This window comes from Echinops telfairi, unplaced genomic scaffold (assembly GCF_000313985.2).
Source record: "Echinops telfairi isolate 266 unplaced genomic scaffold, ASM31398v2 ScPeMD7_5592;HRSCAF=6446, whole genome shotgun sequence".
Classification (NCBI taxonomy): Eukaryota; Metazoa; Chordata; class Mammalia; order Afrosoricida; family Tenrecidae; genus Echinops; species Echinops telfairi.
In genome coordinates this window covers 43,516,563-43,532,064 of record NW_022109491.1, presented here as the reverse complement: position 1 = coordinate 43,532,064, position 15,502 = coordinate 43,516,563, and the positions used below count along the sequence as shown (strand labels likewise).

Genomic DNA, 15,502 nt, shown 5'->3' with positions numbered 1-15,502 from the left:
GCCCCTCAAACATTAAAGAGGTCTTGTGCAGCAGATTTATCCAGTACAACACGTCTTTTGATCTCTTGACAGCTGCTTCCATGAGCATTGATTGTTGATCCAAGTAAGACAAAATCCTTGACAGCTTCAATGTTTGCTCCATTTATCATGATGTTACCTATAATGACTATTCTGGGATGTGTGCTCTGATCAAAGATTGGAATAGATACTAAAGATCGGGGATGAGGGAGAGAGGAGGGAAGATACGTCCAAGGAAATTGTTCAGGCTTGAACAGTGCCTCAGAGCCGCTCAACCACCACCACTCGTTGCCATGGAGACGATGCCTAGGAGTAGGTGGGAAGGAGGCCAGTTAGCAGAACGATGATCATCAGCGAATGTGACATATTTCTGCATTAAGTTGTGTAGAATATACGGTTTTTCGTCCATGGAGAGCTGGAGTAAGGAACATAAAATGTTCTGTCATTAAGTGGTATCGAGTCAGTTCTAACTCCTAGCGACCCCGACATTAATAGAAGAAACACTGCTCAGTCCTGCACCAGCCTCCCCATTGTTCTTATGCTTGAGCCCAGTAATGCAGCTACCTTGTCAGGCCGTAGTCTTGAGGGTCTCCCTCTTGTTCACTCCCCCATACTTTAGAAAGTGCAATGTCTTCTCTAGAGACTGGTCTCTCCTGACAACATGTCTAAAGTACTTGAAACAAAGTCTCACCAACCTTGCTTCTGAGGAGCTTTCTGGCTGTACTTCTTCAAAGACAGACTTTTTTTATCAGTCCATGTTACTTTCAGTATTTTCCACCAGCAGCACAGTTAAAATGCATGGATTCTTCCTTATTTAATGTTCAACTTGCACATGCATATGAGGCAACTGAAAATAACATGGCTTGGGTCAGGCACACCTTGGTCCTCAAAGTAACATTCTATCTTTTTCAATACTCTAAAGAGGTCTTGGGTAGCAAATTACCTAATGCAGCACTTCTTTGGATCTCTTGACTGCTGCTTTCAAGAGCATTGATTGTGGGTCCAAGCAAGAGAAAATCCTTGACAATTTCATTCTCTTCTCTGTTTATCATGATGTTACCTATTGCTCCAGTTCTGATAATTTTGCTATTCTTTGCATTGAATTGTAATCCATCTTGAAGGCTGCAGTTCTTGATCATCAGAAAGGGCTTCAAGTCCTTTGCACTTTCAGAAAGCAAGATTGTGTCATCTGCATATTGGAGGATGCTCATAAGCCTTCACCCACTTTTCGGTTGTCTGTCCCCCAGTGAGGAGGTCACACACAGTTCCTTGTAATCGGTTCCCTCTTTCCTACCCATTCTCCCTTTACCCTCCCTGTTTTGCCACTCACACCACTGGTCCTGTAGGGCTCATCCACCCTGGATTCCCTGTATTTTCAGTTCCTATCTGTACCAATGTACATCCTCTGGTCTAGCCAGACTTGCAAGGTAGGATTCGAGTCATGGTAGTGGGAGCGGGGAAGAAACATTTAGGAACTAGAGGAAAGTTGTATTTCTCATTGTTGTTACATCGCACCCTGACTGGCTCATCTCCTCCCAGAGACCCCTCTGCAAGGGGATCTCCAGTGGCCTACTAATGGGCTTTGGATCTCCACTCCACACTCTCCGCATCATTCACTATGGTAAGATTTTTTGTTCTGATGATGCCTTATACCTGATCCCTTCGACACCTCGTGGTTGCATAGGCTGGTGTGCTTCTTCCATGTGGGCTTTGTTGCTTCTGAGCTTGATGGCCAGTGCCATTGGTTCTTGCTCACATCCTACCTCCTGAAATGATGGAATGCCCATTAGTTATTTTTGGTAAAGTGACTGTGTATTTTTTCCATGTTATTTTGGTGCTTCAAGCATCATTCAATATTTTGCTCATAGAATCTTTCAGAATAACAACCGGAGGCTTGATTTTTCAATTTTCCTGAGGTCTTTCATTTTAAGATTTACTGAACACGTTCTTCCTTTTTGGTTTTCTAACTTGGGGTCTTTGCACATTTCATTATAATAGTTTACTTTGTCTTCTCAAGCCCATTGAATTTTTCTGGTCATCTCTTTGACTTCATCACTTGTTCCATGTGCCTTAGCTACTCTGTGATTAAGAGCACGTTTCAGCATCTCTTCTCATGTGGATTTTGATCCTTCTTTCTGTCCTATATTTTTAGTGACCTTTTGTTTTTTTCAAAGATGGTGTTCTTGATGTTCTCCCACAATTCATTAGGCCATCTGTCAGTAGTGTTCAGTGCATCAATCTGTTCTTGAGATTTCCTAAATCAGTGGTTCTCAACCTTCCTGATGCCGCGACCCTTTAATACAGTTCATATTGTGTTGACCTCCCCAACCATAAAATTATTTTCATTGCTACTTCATAACTGTAATTTTGCTACTGTTATGAGTCAGGTGACCCCTGTGAAAGGGTCGTTCGGACCCCCAAGTGGGTCGCAACCCACAGGTTGAGAACCGCTGTCATTCAGGTGGGATAGCCTCAGGTTGTATTTTCGCTCTTGTGGACTTGATTTAATTTTCTTCAGCTTCAATCTGAGCTTACATATGCACAATTGGTGGTCTGTTCCACACTCAGCCCCTGGCTTGAATGCAGCTGCTAATATTGAGTTTCTCCATCATTTCTTTCCATAAATATATAGTCAGTGTAATTTCTGGGTATTCCATCTGGAGAAATTATGTGTATAGTCGCTGTTTGTGTTGTTGAAAAAAGATGCTATGAACAGATCATTGTTCTTAAAAAATTCTGTCATGTGATTTCCAGTTTTATTCATATCACTCAGACCATATTTGCCAACTTCAGTTTTTTTCTTCTTTGTTTCCAACTTTCACATTCCAATCTCCAATAATTATCAGCAGGTTTTTTTGCATGTGTGATCCATTTCACACTGGAGAAGTTGGTCTAATTCTTCGATTTCTGCATCACTTAGTTTTAGTGCTTCTTGTTTAAACTTGAATAACTGTATTTATTGGATTTCCTTGAATATAGATAGATATAATCCTATCGCAGACAATAGTACACTTTAAAATATATCTTGAAGTGTCCTTGTTGATAATGAACGCAGTGCCAATTGTATCATTACAAGCATGGTAAATCATAGGATTTTCTAATTCACAATGGCCAGCATCAGTTCATTCTAGCTCATTAACACCTAGGATATCGATGTCTTCCATGTCACTTTTGATGACTTCTGATTTTATTATATTTGTACTTTCTAGTAGTCCAAGTTCCAGTTATTTGTAGACTTTTGAAGCTTTTCCTTATTTCTTCCAACCTTTTTAGTTATATCCAATCAGCAAATGAAGGGCCAGAGCATTTTGTTTCTCAGACTTTGTACCACTCATGCTATTCTCACTTCCTCTGTAATTTTCTGAGTGCTTTCTACCACTAGGGACTCATCTTCCCGCACTATCCTGGACAATTTTCTGCTTCTAGTCATTTGGCCTTTGGTAGCTAAAAATATTTCAATGCTATGCCTAAGGTTTTCTGTGTCTAATTCCTCCTAAGTGTGCAGCCAGGTCCTTTTTTGTAGTCTGTCATTAGTGTGGAAGCGCTGCCAAATAAAACCCCTGTTCACTGGGGGCGACTGTGCTGACATTGGAAATGCCCATGGCACAGCTTCCTGCAGCATCACAGAACCACAGAAGCAGCACAGTATGACAAATTGACAGACATGTGGGGTACATAGAATATAGTCAGCCTGAAAAGCCCTGCTAAGGACTTTGAGCTTTCTGGGGCATGAGGTTGGGCACTGCGATTTTATCTGATTTGGGAGCAACAGCACTAGCATTATGTTATAGTTGGAATCTGTAATCTTTAATATGTATCAGAATCCCTAGAAATTTTTATTAAAGAACAGTTTGCTCTACCTTATCCCCTCCCTTCCCTGGTTTTGGATTCATTAGGTGTGAGCTGGGTCCTGAAATTTTCTAACAAGTCCCTAGGTTAATCTGTTGCAGCTAGTTGGAGATCACACTTTGTAAATGACTATTTTAGAGGATCGACTGAAAAACTAAAATCATTAAGACCTTTATGGAAATCTACTTATGAAAGAGATTTTTGAGTAGTAGCATTAGAATCAAAGATATCCCAAAATTTTTCTGCATTTTCAACATCTTTTGAGAATTTACTACATACACAGTATTAGTGATTCTTAAAACAATCATTACTCATTAATGACAGACCTTTCCAGTCACCAGAGTAATGCAGTGCATTAGTTTTCTAGGATAACTAGAACAAATACCACAAAGAGTGATTTACAACAACTGAAATGTATTCTCATAAAGTTGCAGGCCAGAAATGAAATGACAATGGTGTCAGTGGGATAAACCAGGGGCATGTATAACCCATAGATATGTGAATGGATTGAGGGATTGCACTTAATTCTATCCATAATCTAAGAATAACTAGATCTTATGAAATTGCCCTGTTTGATGCTTTACCTCATGAAGAGATCACTGAAGACATATGGCTGCTCCAGCAAAATATGTTGAAGAAACTAGATGATGCCTGGCTATCATAAAGAATAGTGTCTAGGGTCTTAAAAGGCTTGTCTGCAAACAAGCAACCCTCTAAGTGAGGTGTTAACTTAATTCACATGGGAGAAACACACTAGCCTGTGTGATCAAAAGATTGTACATAATATAAATCCAAATGCAAAGCCGGGAACAGTATGAGAGCTAAATTGATAACTCCTGGTTTGCAGAAGGCTCTCGGAGCTGTGGTGATACAGTGGTCACGTGTTGGATGGCGGTCCACATTAGCAGTTTGAAACCACCAGCTGCTCCTCAGGAGAAAGACTGGGCTTTCTTCTCCTGTAAGCGGTTACTGTTGGGAAACCCGCCGGGGTTGTTAGGAATCAGCATTGACTCAGTGGCAATGAGTTTGGTTGTTTGGTTGCTGGATGACAGTGGAAGCCTAAAATACATGTGCAGAATCTACACATACATTTAGCCTCCTGTGATTTCCCTCTGACTACAGTCGAATGTGAATGGCCCATTATCAGAGAATATTGTAGAGATGATTATGGTGGATACTGGCATGTTACAGTGTAACATCTGATTTGATCTCCCTTTTGACCCGTTTAAAATGTCTAGCAATTCTATTTTATTTCTAAAGTGAAGGGAAACTATACATGGATGAAGTATGCAGGGAATCCGCTGTGAGCATGCACTAGGGATGGGAGCAGCCCTGCCATCAGAAGGAGCGCACTGGAAAGCAGATTATGACAGATGTCGTTAGGTTACCTATCAATTGATACCTGCTACCTATCAATTGATATCCCTTTAGGCCCATTTTAAAGTTGCTTTCATTTTTAATATTTTCTGGGTTTTTTTTCAACTGGGGTTTTGCCCTATTTTATTTCCTCATTAGCTTTTCTGACTCTTTGTTTTTGTCTTATTTACAGTACATGAAATCCAGGGTGGGTAATTCTATAGAGAGAGTAACTGAATTGATGGTTCCTTGGGTGTATGGCAGGGGAGGTTAAGGGGAGACGGGGAGCTAGTAACAAGAAGTACAAGAAAGTGTTCTAAAATTGATTGTGGCAATGATTGTACAGCTCTTCTTGATAGGATTGAACTATTGAATTGCATGATATTTGTATTATGTTCCCCTATAACGGTTTTGTACCATAAGTAAGTGAAAGGAAAAGCCAGCAGTCTGAAATCAAGGTGTGGAGACGGCTGGTTCCTTCTCAAGGACTCTGTGGCATACCTCTCCTGGGCAGTTCTTGATTTGTGGACACATTGATTCAGTCTTTGCCTACATCTTTACATCCTGCCCCCCACCTTTTCTCTGTCTTTGTGTGTCCTTTTCTGTCTTATCAGAATGCACTTATTTCAGTATGATCTTGCTTTGAGCCTTACCTTGATAACCTCGGTAGAAGGACAGGAACTTTAAGGGAACACTGCTCAACTCATTACACACAACAAGGATAAGGATCTTTCTGCTCTCTTTACAGAGATCACTAAACCCATCTCCAAGGAATAAATGCAGAGCTCTTGATAACTTTATTTCGCTCCATAATTGTGTCATTGTTCTGTCTTCTTCCAACTCTGCATGCATGTGGTAACGTCCAGTAGTCCACCATAGGACTATACACTGTTCTCAAGAAAACATAAATGAGTTCATTTGGATGTTTTCCAGAGCTCACGCTGTTGGAAGTTTTATCTCTGTGCTGCCCGAACATCACGTGGGATATGCTGCCATTGTGTCATTAGCTATATTATGCTCAATATTTGGATTATTCCAGTTTTTAGAGAAAGTAGTATCTCTTATAAAGGCACTAATCTGGGGCCACCATGTGAAAATGCAATGAAATCTAAAATTGAGAAGTGAGTTTGAAACTACTTTTCTAATCAGATTTCAAAAATGGAAAGGGAAACCGTTGTAGGCCCAAACTACCCAAACTAGCTGACCAGTTTATTTTATGTAAAACTTTCTTGAGGCCAGCCTGAGGACTTTCTTTTTTTTTTTGAATACTTTTATTAGGGGCTCTAATCACAATCCATACATTCATCCAGTGTGTTAAGCACATTTGCACATATACCACCATCATCATTTTCAAAGCATTCTTTTTTCACTTCAGCCCCTGATATCAGCTTCCCACTTCCACCCCTCCATCCCCCCACCTTCCCTCACAAACCCTTGATAAGTTACAGATTATTATTTCCATATCTTACATCATCCTCCGTCTCCCCTCACCCACTTTTCCATTATTCGTCCCCCTGGGAGGGGTTTCTAGTTTTATCCTTGTGATCAATTCCCCCTTTCTTCCTCCACCCTCCCCTAATCCTCCTGGTATCTCCTCTATTCTCATTGTTGGCCCTGAAGGGTTTATCTATCATGGACTTCCTGTGTTTCAGGCTCTTATTTGTAGCAGTGTGCATGTTCTGGTCTAATCTGATTTGTAAGGTAGAATTGAGGTCATGATAGTGGGGGGAAGGAAGCACCAAAGAACTAGAGGAAAGTTGTGTGTTTCATCAGTGCTCTACTGCACCCTGACTGGCTCATATCTTCCCTGTGACCCCTCTGTGAGGGGATGGCCAGTTGTTGAGAGATGGGCATTGGGTCTCCACTTCATGCCCCACCCTCCCCCAATTCTCCTTGGGTATGGTTTTGTTCTGGATCTTAGATACCTGATAACCTGATCCATCGACACCTCATGATCACACAGGCTGGTGGACTTTGTTGCTTCTCAGCTAGATGACTGCTTGTTTATCTTCAAGCCTTTTAGACCCCAGATGCTATATCTTTTGATAGCTGGGCACCATCAGCTTTCTTCACCACATTTGCTTATGCACCCATTTTGTCTTCAGTGATCTTTGGGAAGGTGAGCATCACAGAATGCTGGATTGTTAGAACAAAGTGTTCTTATGTTAAAGGAGTACTTGAGTCGAGGCCCAATGTCCATCTATAACCTTAATTCTTAACGTATAGATATAAGTGCATAATTCTACTCCCCTCCCATTATATACAGTCTGACCCAGTGAAAAACTGTATGGCTGGCTCTTTTCACTCTGAATCTAATATATATATAAATTGTTAGAATAAATATAGTAGATATTTCTAATAGATGTATTAGAATCTAATATATATTTTATATATGTGACAGAACCATCTTGATGCTTCATTTTTTTCCTCTTCATTCCGAATTCCTGCTTTATGGCAAGTACTCTTCTAAAGTGTAGTGACTAGTACTTTGGTGTTAGGGGAACAACTCTGTCCTCTTGGAGTTTACACTCTAATGGGGAAGAGAGATGCTCACAAAAAATAAGATACATAGGGATTCTGATAAATTTCTTTTCATTCAATTTTCCACCAACCTTTTGAAGACTTCTTGGATCTACCAACATAGTTAATAAGAAGTGCTAAGTAGAAAAAAAAAAAAGGTGGCGGTGGGTGGGTTTGAAAACGTATAGGATTGGCATAAGAAATGGATGTGTGTATAAGTTTGGATAGATTAATCAGGGAAGTCTTCCCTCGGAAAACCACTTTGGAGTTAAGATTTGTAGGAAGTGCGGGAGCAAGTCACATGAAAATAGGGAAGAGAACATTTCAGAAAGAAGCAATGGCACATGGAAAGCCTCTACGGCTGTGTTTGATGTACTCTGACTAGTTAAGAAAGCCAGAGTGACTAGAGCCCAGTGGTCCAGAGGGAGAGCTGGAAACAAAGACAGGGAGAGGGGATCAGAGAGACTTTTAGCCTGGTGAAAGAACTTGAACTCTATACTGAAGGACATGGGACAGATTTGGAAGCTGTCTTATTGAGCAAAGAAATAGCTTGGATCCTACTTAGTTTTTAACAAATGTTCTTGTTCAGGAAAGAATGCTGGGATAGGGAAAAGGGTAGGATAAATGGTGAGATAGGAGTGGTGCGAGGAGACCAATTATATGTGGGGGTTAAAAATAATCCATATACAGAGTGGTGGCTGCTTGAACCAAGATAGCATGAGTGAAGATGATGAGAAGTGATGAATCAAATATATATTTTGGAGTTTTTTCAGAAAGGATTTACTGACTAGATATGAAGTATGAGAGAAAAATAAGTATCAAGGTTAATACTAAGATTTTAGAGTTGAACAAATAGAAGAAATACATTATTTCCTGAGGTGGGGAAGATTCAAAAGTTTTAGTTTGGGTTGAGATTTATGTTGATAAGTTTTTCCATGATAAGTTTGAGGTGAATATTAGCTATCCAAGTAGGCAGGCATAAGAATATTAAGTAAGCAGTAGGATATATGAATCTGGGTGCAGGGGCGAGATATGAGTATTCAGAGAGGCTTCAGCATATAAATTTAAACTATAAGACTGGATTAGATCAACAAAGGAGTAAGTGTAAGTAGAAAATAAAGCATGCTCAAAGACCAAGCCCTGAGATACTTTGATGTTTAGAGGTCAGAAAGATAAAGTGGAATCTCAGCAAAGAAACTGAGAGTATAGCAACCTATAAGTGAGAAAAGTGTTACAACAAGAGAGTAATCAGTTTGTTAAATCTCGACAAGAAAAGAACAAAAATTAGCCCATGTGTTTGTCAGTATGGACGTGATTGATCTCGGTAGAGAGTAGCTGAGTCATTTTGGTGGAATGGTGTAGATTCGAGAAATATGGAAGAAGAAAAAATGATAATATTTAGACTAATCCTTCACAAAGTTGTTCTATAATGAAATGGGTGGCAGCTGGAAAAGAAAGAAGGTCAAGATAGGGAGTTAAATAAGAGAAGTTGCTTGTTTGGACACTGCTGGGAGTAAGCCAATAAAGTGAGGGAGGCGCGTTGCTACCAAAGAGAACGGAGAACTGCAGGTAAGTAGTTTCTCACAGGGTTCTTCCTGAGGTCAGAAGGAATGGAACCCAGAGTAGAGGAGGTGGGTTGGCCTTAACTTGGTGCACTAACAGGAGAAAAGCTGCCATGTAGGACAAAGGGCAGAGAAGGAGTAGGGGTAGTCAGGAGAACTTGGAAGGGTTCTGTTAATTGTGTCTCTTTTATCAGTGAAATAGAAAGTAAGGTTATCAGCTAGAGGAATGGGCAGAGATGGGTAATAAGGCTTGAGGAGGAAAAAGGAATAAGTATTTATCTAAGAGAATGGATAAGTGAATATAATTGGGAAATGTCATATTACTGGTAGATAGCATTATAGAGTAATGCTAAAACTGATTATAGTGACTTTAGAATGAGACCAGCGTCAGTTTGATAGTGTATTGTCCTTCACTTACATTCTGCTGGGCAAATGCAAACATGCAGTACGCAGATAAAAAGATTTAAAAAGTTTTGGGCAAAAAAATAATGATAATTTATAAATTATTAAGGGGGGGAGGAAAAGAGGGGAAAAAATGAGGAGCTGATACCAAAGGCTCAAGTAGAAAGAAAATGGTTTGAGAATGATGATGGCAACAAACGTACAAATGTGCTTGACACGGTGAATGGATGTATGGATTGTGGTAAGAGTTGTATGAACCCCCAATAAAATGATTTTAAAAAAATAATAAATAAATAAAAACCTCCTGCAACCAAAAAATAGGGGGGGGGCAGCAAAAAATCCATTAGCTTTCCATTCCATTTTTTTCATGAGTTTTTTGAATCCCTCTCTTATGTAACCAGGTAAGATTTAGCTTAGTCCAAGGAATTTCAAGAAGAGGACAGAGGTTCGAGATTGCTTGCACAGGAGTGGTTATTGTAATGGTTGACCGTGATTTTCAAGTAGAGTGAGCAAGATCAGGGAATTAAGAAGTCAGGACATTGGGAGGAAGGATCATCTGTAACAAAAATGAAGTTACCAAGGATCAAGTTCAGATCTACAGCAATGGAGCAGCAAAACCCAAGCTTCCAAGGAGTTGGGGAAGCAGCGAAGGTGACTAGACGTCTATAAAAATGAGAATAGAGTAATAGGGTGTGAAGGTGTGAGCTTCACAGTGGAGGGATGTCAAAAGAACAGAGAAGCAATTGTGTGGGTATTTGATTGAAGAACAAAGGTAATTATCCCCCTGCCCAGTGCAGCCTCATGAGGCGTGTGGAGGAGAAAATAGTCACGGGGTGAGACTGCAGGGAAAGCTGTTCATCAGGGGAGGATCACCTTGGATTTAGAGCCAAGATGAAAGGAATGTTCCCAAAGAGATTGGGGTTCTAGGAGATAATTGCTAGTGATTGACCTGGGTTTCCAGCGGCACAAGATTTCAGTGGGGGAAAGGACAGCTATAGTACATTGACATCTGAGAGATAAAGGAGACCTGAGCTGCTTGTGGCAATTGATATCTGTGAAGTATAACTTCCTGTGAAATCCAAAGTGCCCAATTCTCGATGGGCTAACCTATGAGATGCTGTATCTTAATATTCCCCTGCCACTGTTGGAGCAAACACTACTGTGGTTCCATTAACTTCCTGGATTTCCCTGGCAACTAGACAACTTTGCACTATATAGGATAGTACAAGCACCCACTTCCAGCCAGTTTTTTCTTTAATCCCTGCTTCGTGTCCTCCCAGGACTGCACATTGCTGTGCTCTAACCCTACGGAAACCTTCTTGTCCTTGTGGAGTGTGCTAGCTGTCTTGTAGTCCTTCCATTGGGGCCCATGGAGTAGGAGAGAACCAGTCAGTGAATTTCTGGTTAAAACTTCTAGCAGCAGTGTTTCCCAAGCTTGGGTGACTTTTGGACCAACTTTAACAAATATACCAGGAGCAACGAGCATCAGGCTATCTTATTATTCTGAAGAAGGTAGTTTCTCTAATGTAGATGGATTTCCCACATACAAGGACATGGCCATGCAAAGGCCCTCGAGGAGGAAGGAGGATGAGCATTCAGGAAATGTGTGTATGTGAAGGCCCTAATGAGAGAGACTTACAGGTGAGGTTCCTGCAGGTAGCGAATGCTGGAGCATGCAGGCTTGGAGTCCAGGTTAAAGATCTGGTTAGAGCAGCAGGAAGCTGAGAAACGGTAAGAAGGGAGATAAAGTGATCATGTGTGAGTTGTAAGGAAACCCCTTGTCAGTTGTGTAAAGAATGGGTTGGAGGGGAAAACTTGTAGATGTGAGCAAATACAGGCTCCTACAGAACTGTAAAGACAGACTGATGATTGCTTAGGCAGCGGTTTTCAACCTGTGGGTTGAGACCCCTTTGGGGGTCGAGCGACCCTTTCACAGGAGTCGCCCGATTCATAACAGCAGCTAAAATACAGTTATGAAATAGCAACGAAAATAACTTTATGGTTGGGGGTTACCACACCTTGAACTGTATTAAAGGGTCATGGCACTAGCAAGGTTGAGAACCACTGGCTTAGAGTAAGCGAGGCAATGGAGAAAGACAGAAATATATACATTGAATAATTTTTAGGAGGTAAAATGAGCAATACCCAGCTCTTGCTGGATGAGGAGGATTTTTAAACTTGGGAGGATCAAAGCCCCAGTCTAGCAGAGCATTGTGGATGGCAGTACAGTGAATTGAGTTGGAAACCACCAAGACCAGGGAGAGGTGAGACTGGGACGGATATATTGAGTGCATATTTAGAGAGCTGGATTTGCATCTCCTGTGAAATAACTGGAGAGAGATGTTTGCAAGCTCAGTATGTAGATCTGGATCTCAAAAGAAAGGTAGGAAATAGAGCTAAAATTTGAGCCTCCTTTGTCTGCAGATGGCAGCTGATGCTGGTTCTGATTGCACACCCCATTCAACTCATTTTATAGGAACATCGAGTAAATTCCAGTGCTTGGTACAAGCTGGATTAATAATCCTCCCCAAAACACTATATTTTCATATTTTTATACTAAAAATCATTGAGGCATAGTAAGATTATTGTCTTCTCTTTATCCTCCATCCCCTTGTTTTTTGCTTTCTTTACTTCACCTCTTCCTGTTTTCTTCGGATGCTTCTGTCTGTCTGTTTTCCGTCTTATCCACTGTGGTGGCATTGAGTGGCCGACAGCTGACATTTTGTAGGGACAAGTTGCTGTGACAGAAAAGCCTGTCTGGGATCTCTTTTCTTCTGTTTATGTTGGAGATTATATTTCGCAGTCACATATCAACTGTAACTAGGTTTGCAAGTCAAATACATAGATTTAATCAGAGTGCAGTTATTATTTATGTCTTCTTTATACAATTTTATCAGTGTTTAGAGTTTCTGAAATTATTATGCGTTAATAACTATTTCATTTGATTTTTTATTCATATTTTAATTTTAATTACTTTTCCTAATTAATGCTGATTTATTTTAATTTCCCTTGTTAATAGATTGCTGTCCTAGGTGAGACATGGACCATATTTAGACGTTACAGTCGTTTTCGAGAAATGCATAAAACATTGAAGTTAAAGTATGCAGAGGTAAGTTATGAAATAATATCAATATCATCTCTATTTTTCACCCTCTCCCTCTCTTTTTCTTTATTAGCATCTTATACATGTCATTAACTATATTTCAATTATTCATCTATTATTGATAACTTTTTAATTTTTTCTTGTTTTTCCAATTTCATTGTGTATAATTTAAGTATTTTCTAAATAAAAGTTATTGAAAGTACTATTTCAATAAATTTATATTATTTTAATATATTTTACCCTGAAATTTAAATATTTTAATCAATTTGTAATTCTCACTAGTTAAGTGAAACCAATCAAAATGATATTGTAATACATTATTCCATATAAATATGTATTTTTTCCTCATAAAAATACTAATGTTCTGACTTCTATTTAATGAGAAGCCAGGACATATGAGATATTTTTCCCTCAGACATGGAGAAAATTAGACAGTAAATATGGATTATTTAAAAGTGAGGTGGCAGTTTACACACAAAAAGAGCTTGATATCATGAAGTAAAAAGAGCTTTATATCAAGGAGTAATTCTATATCAAGAAAACATCCCAGCCCAGTCCAACTCAAGTCCATGAGTCCGGTGTTAGTCCTTACGTCCCTCTTCAGACTCATGTAGTCATAAGCAAGGATGCAGAATGCAGGAATACCGCAGGTGGGTGGGCATCGTCGTGGGGATCACAGGGCTCTGGCAGCCACCAGGGTCAGCAGTGAGAAGGTGAAGGCCTTCTCTGCCTTCACCTTCTCACTGCTGACCCTGGTGGCTGCCAGAGCCCTGTTGCTGTTCTGCATGAGCACAATCAAGTGTTCTAGATATAAGTAGTCTTTAATTTGGGAGAGAAAAGTTTACTATTAAAAAATATTTTTGAACAAAGTGTACTTAGAATGAATGTGTGCCTTTTGAGGAAATGTGTTGAAGTTGTTGATTGTTAATATTTCACTTCAGCTAAGGAAAAACTTTGCATAAGCATAACTTTTTGGGGATTTTGTATTAAATCAAATCAATCCACATATACGAATTAGCTTGTTTTCACTAAGTTTACTATTAACATTATTTTACTAATTTACTGCAGCATCTTATGAGGGGCTCGGTGATGGAGTGGGTTACTCATTGAGCTATAATCTGCAAGGTTGGCCATTTGAAACTACCATCTGCTCCTCAGGAGAAAGATGGGGCTTTCTACTTCCTTAAAGAGTTACAGTCCCAGAAACTCACAGGGGCAATTCCACCCTGTACTGCAGGGTTGCCATGAGTCAGCATCAACTCAATGGCAGGCTGTAAGTGCTGGCGTCCTATGTATGCCGTGTTTCTTCAATCACCTCATAAGTACATGCAAGCAGTCCACTGAGTAAGGAAGACTGGACAAAAACTGATGCCTTTGAATTATGCTGTTGGCAGAAAATATTGAATATACATATACTGCCAGAAAAATGAACAAATTTGTCTTGGAAGAATAGCAAGAATTCCCCTTAGAAGTATGGATGGGAACACTTGGTCTCATGTGTTCTGAATGTGTTTTTAAGAGGAATCACAATGAAAATTAGGAAGACCCTCATCAGTAAGATTTATTGATGCAGTGGCTGAAATATGGCTACGCTTAAGCCATTTGTTGCAGCTACTCTGTCAGTCCATCTCATTGAGAGCTTCCACTTTGACCCTGACCTACTCTACCAAACCAGATATCTTTTTCCAGGGACCTGGCCCTCCTCATAACATACCCGTTGTATGTGAGATGAAGTGTAGTCATCTTCACTCATGACTGTGCTTTTTCTATGGCAGATTTGTTCTAGCGTTCACAGCAGTAACAATGTTCTTTGCCAACACCTCACTCTCTACCGCATGCATTTGAGGTGATTGAAAGTACCATCGCTTGGGTCAGTTGCACCTTACTCTGCAAAGTAACGTGCTTGTTCTTCAACACGTTGTATGAAGTGCTTAACAAGGAGCTGATTAACCCTATGTAAGATACTGTTTGTGAACCATAGCAAGCAAATCATGAACAAACGGATAGGGTCATTTCGGATCATGGTAAGGACCACAGAGAAGGGAAAACATGGCAATGAGAGTGTGGCATGAGAGCAGGCAGTGGCTGCTTTAGCTAAGGTAGGCAGGGAAAGGTAACATTTGAACGGAATGTGTATTGTATATATACATGTGAAGAAGGAGCCAGGCATGAAAATAAAGATGAGAGTATATTTTGAATAGAAGAAACAGCAAAAGTCCCGGGGTGGGGCGAGGGAGTGGGGGCTCCCACTTGGCCTGTGAAAAGACCTACAGAAGTCACAGGAGTAATAGCTTAAAGGGGGAGAGAAGTCATATAGGCTCTAAAATTATGGTCCTAGTGCAGTGGAAAGTCACTGAATGATCTTAAACATGGTAACAAAATGATCTAATGTACCTTTTTTAAATTAAAAGATCATTTTACTGGGGGCTCTTATAGCTCTTATAACAATTCATACATCAATTGTATCAAGCATATTTGCACATATGTTTAATCCTTATTTCCTTTTTTTAATTTTTAAAAAATATATTGGGAACTCTTTTTAAAATTTTTTTATTAAAAACTTTTAGTGGGGGCTTTTGCATCTCTTATCACAATCCATACATTCATCCATTGTGCCATTATTATTTTCAAAGCATTTTCTTTCTACTTGAGCTCTTGGTATCAGCTCCTCAGTTTCTCCCTCCCTCCCTCC

The 15,502-nt window shown here is 39.9% G+C and overlaps 1 protein-coding gene across 2 annotated transcripts in view; it reads left to right on the top strand.

Moving 5' to 3' along the window:
• Positions 1–15,502, top strand: part of KIF16B (kinesin family member 16B) — a 245,950-nt gene that overhangs the window by 188,631 nt on the left and 41,817 nt on the right. For both annotated transcript variants that reach the window (XM_004697819.4, XM_045295431.1), the window contains one exon: positions 12,727–12,816. In XM_004697819.4, coding sequence (XP_004697876.1) covers positions 12,727–12,816 — 90 coding nt within the window. The remainder of the gene's footprint in view (positions 1–12,726; positions 12,817–15,502) is intronic.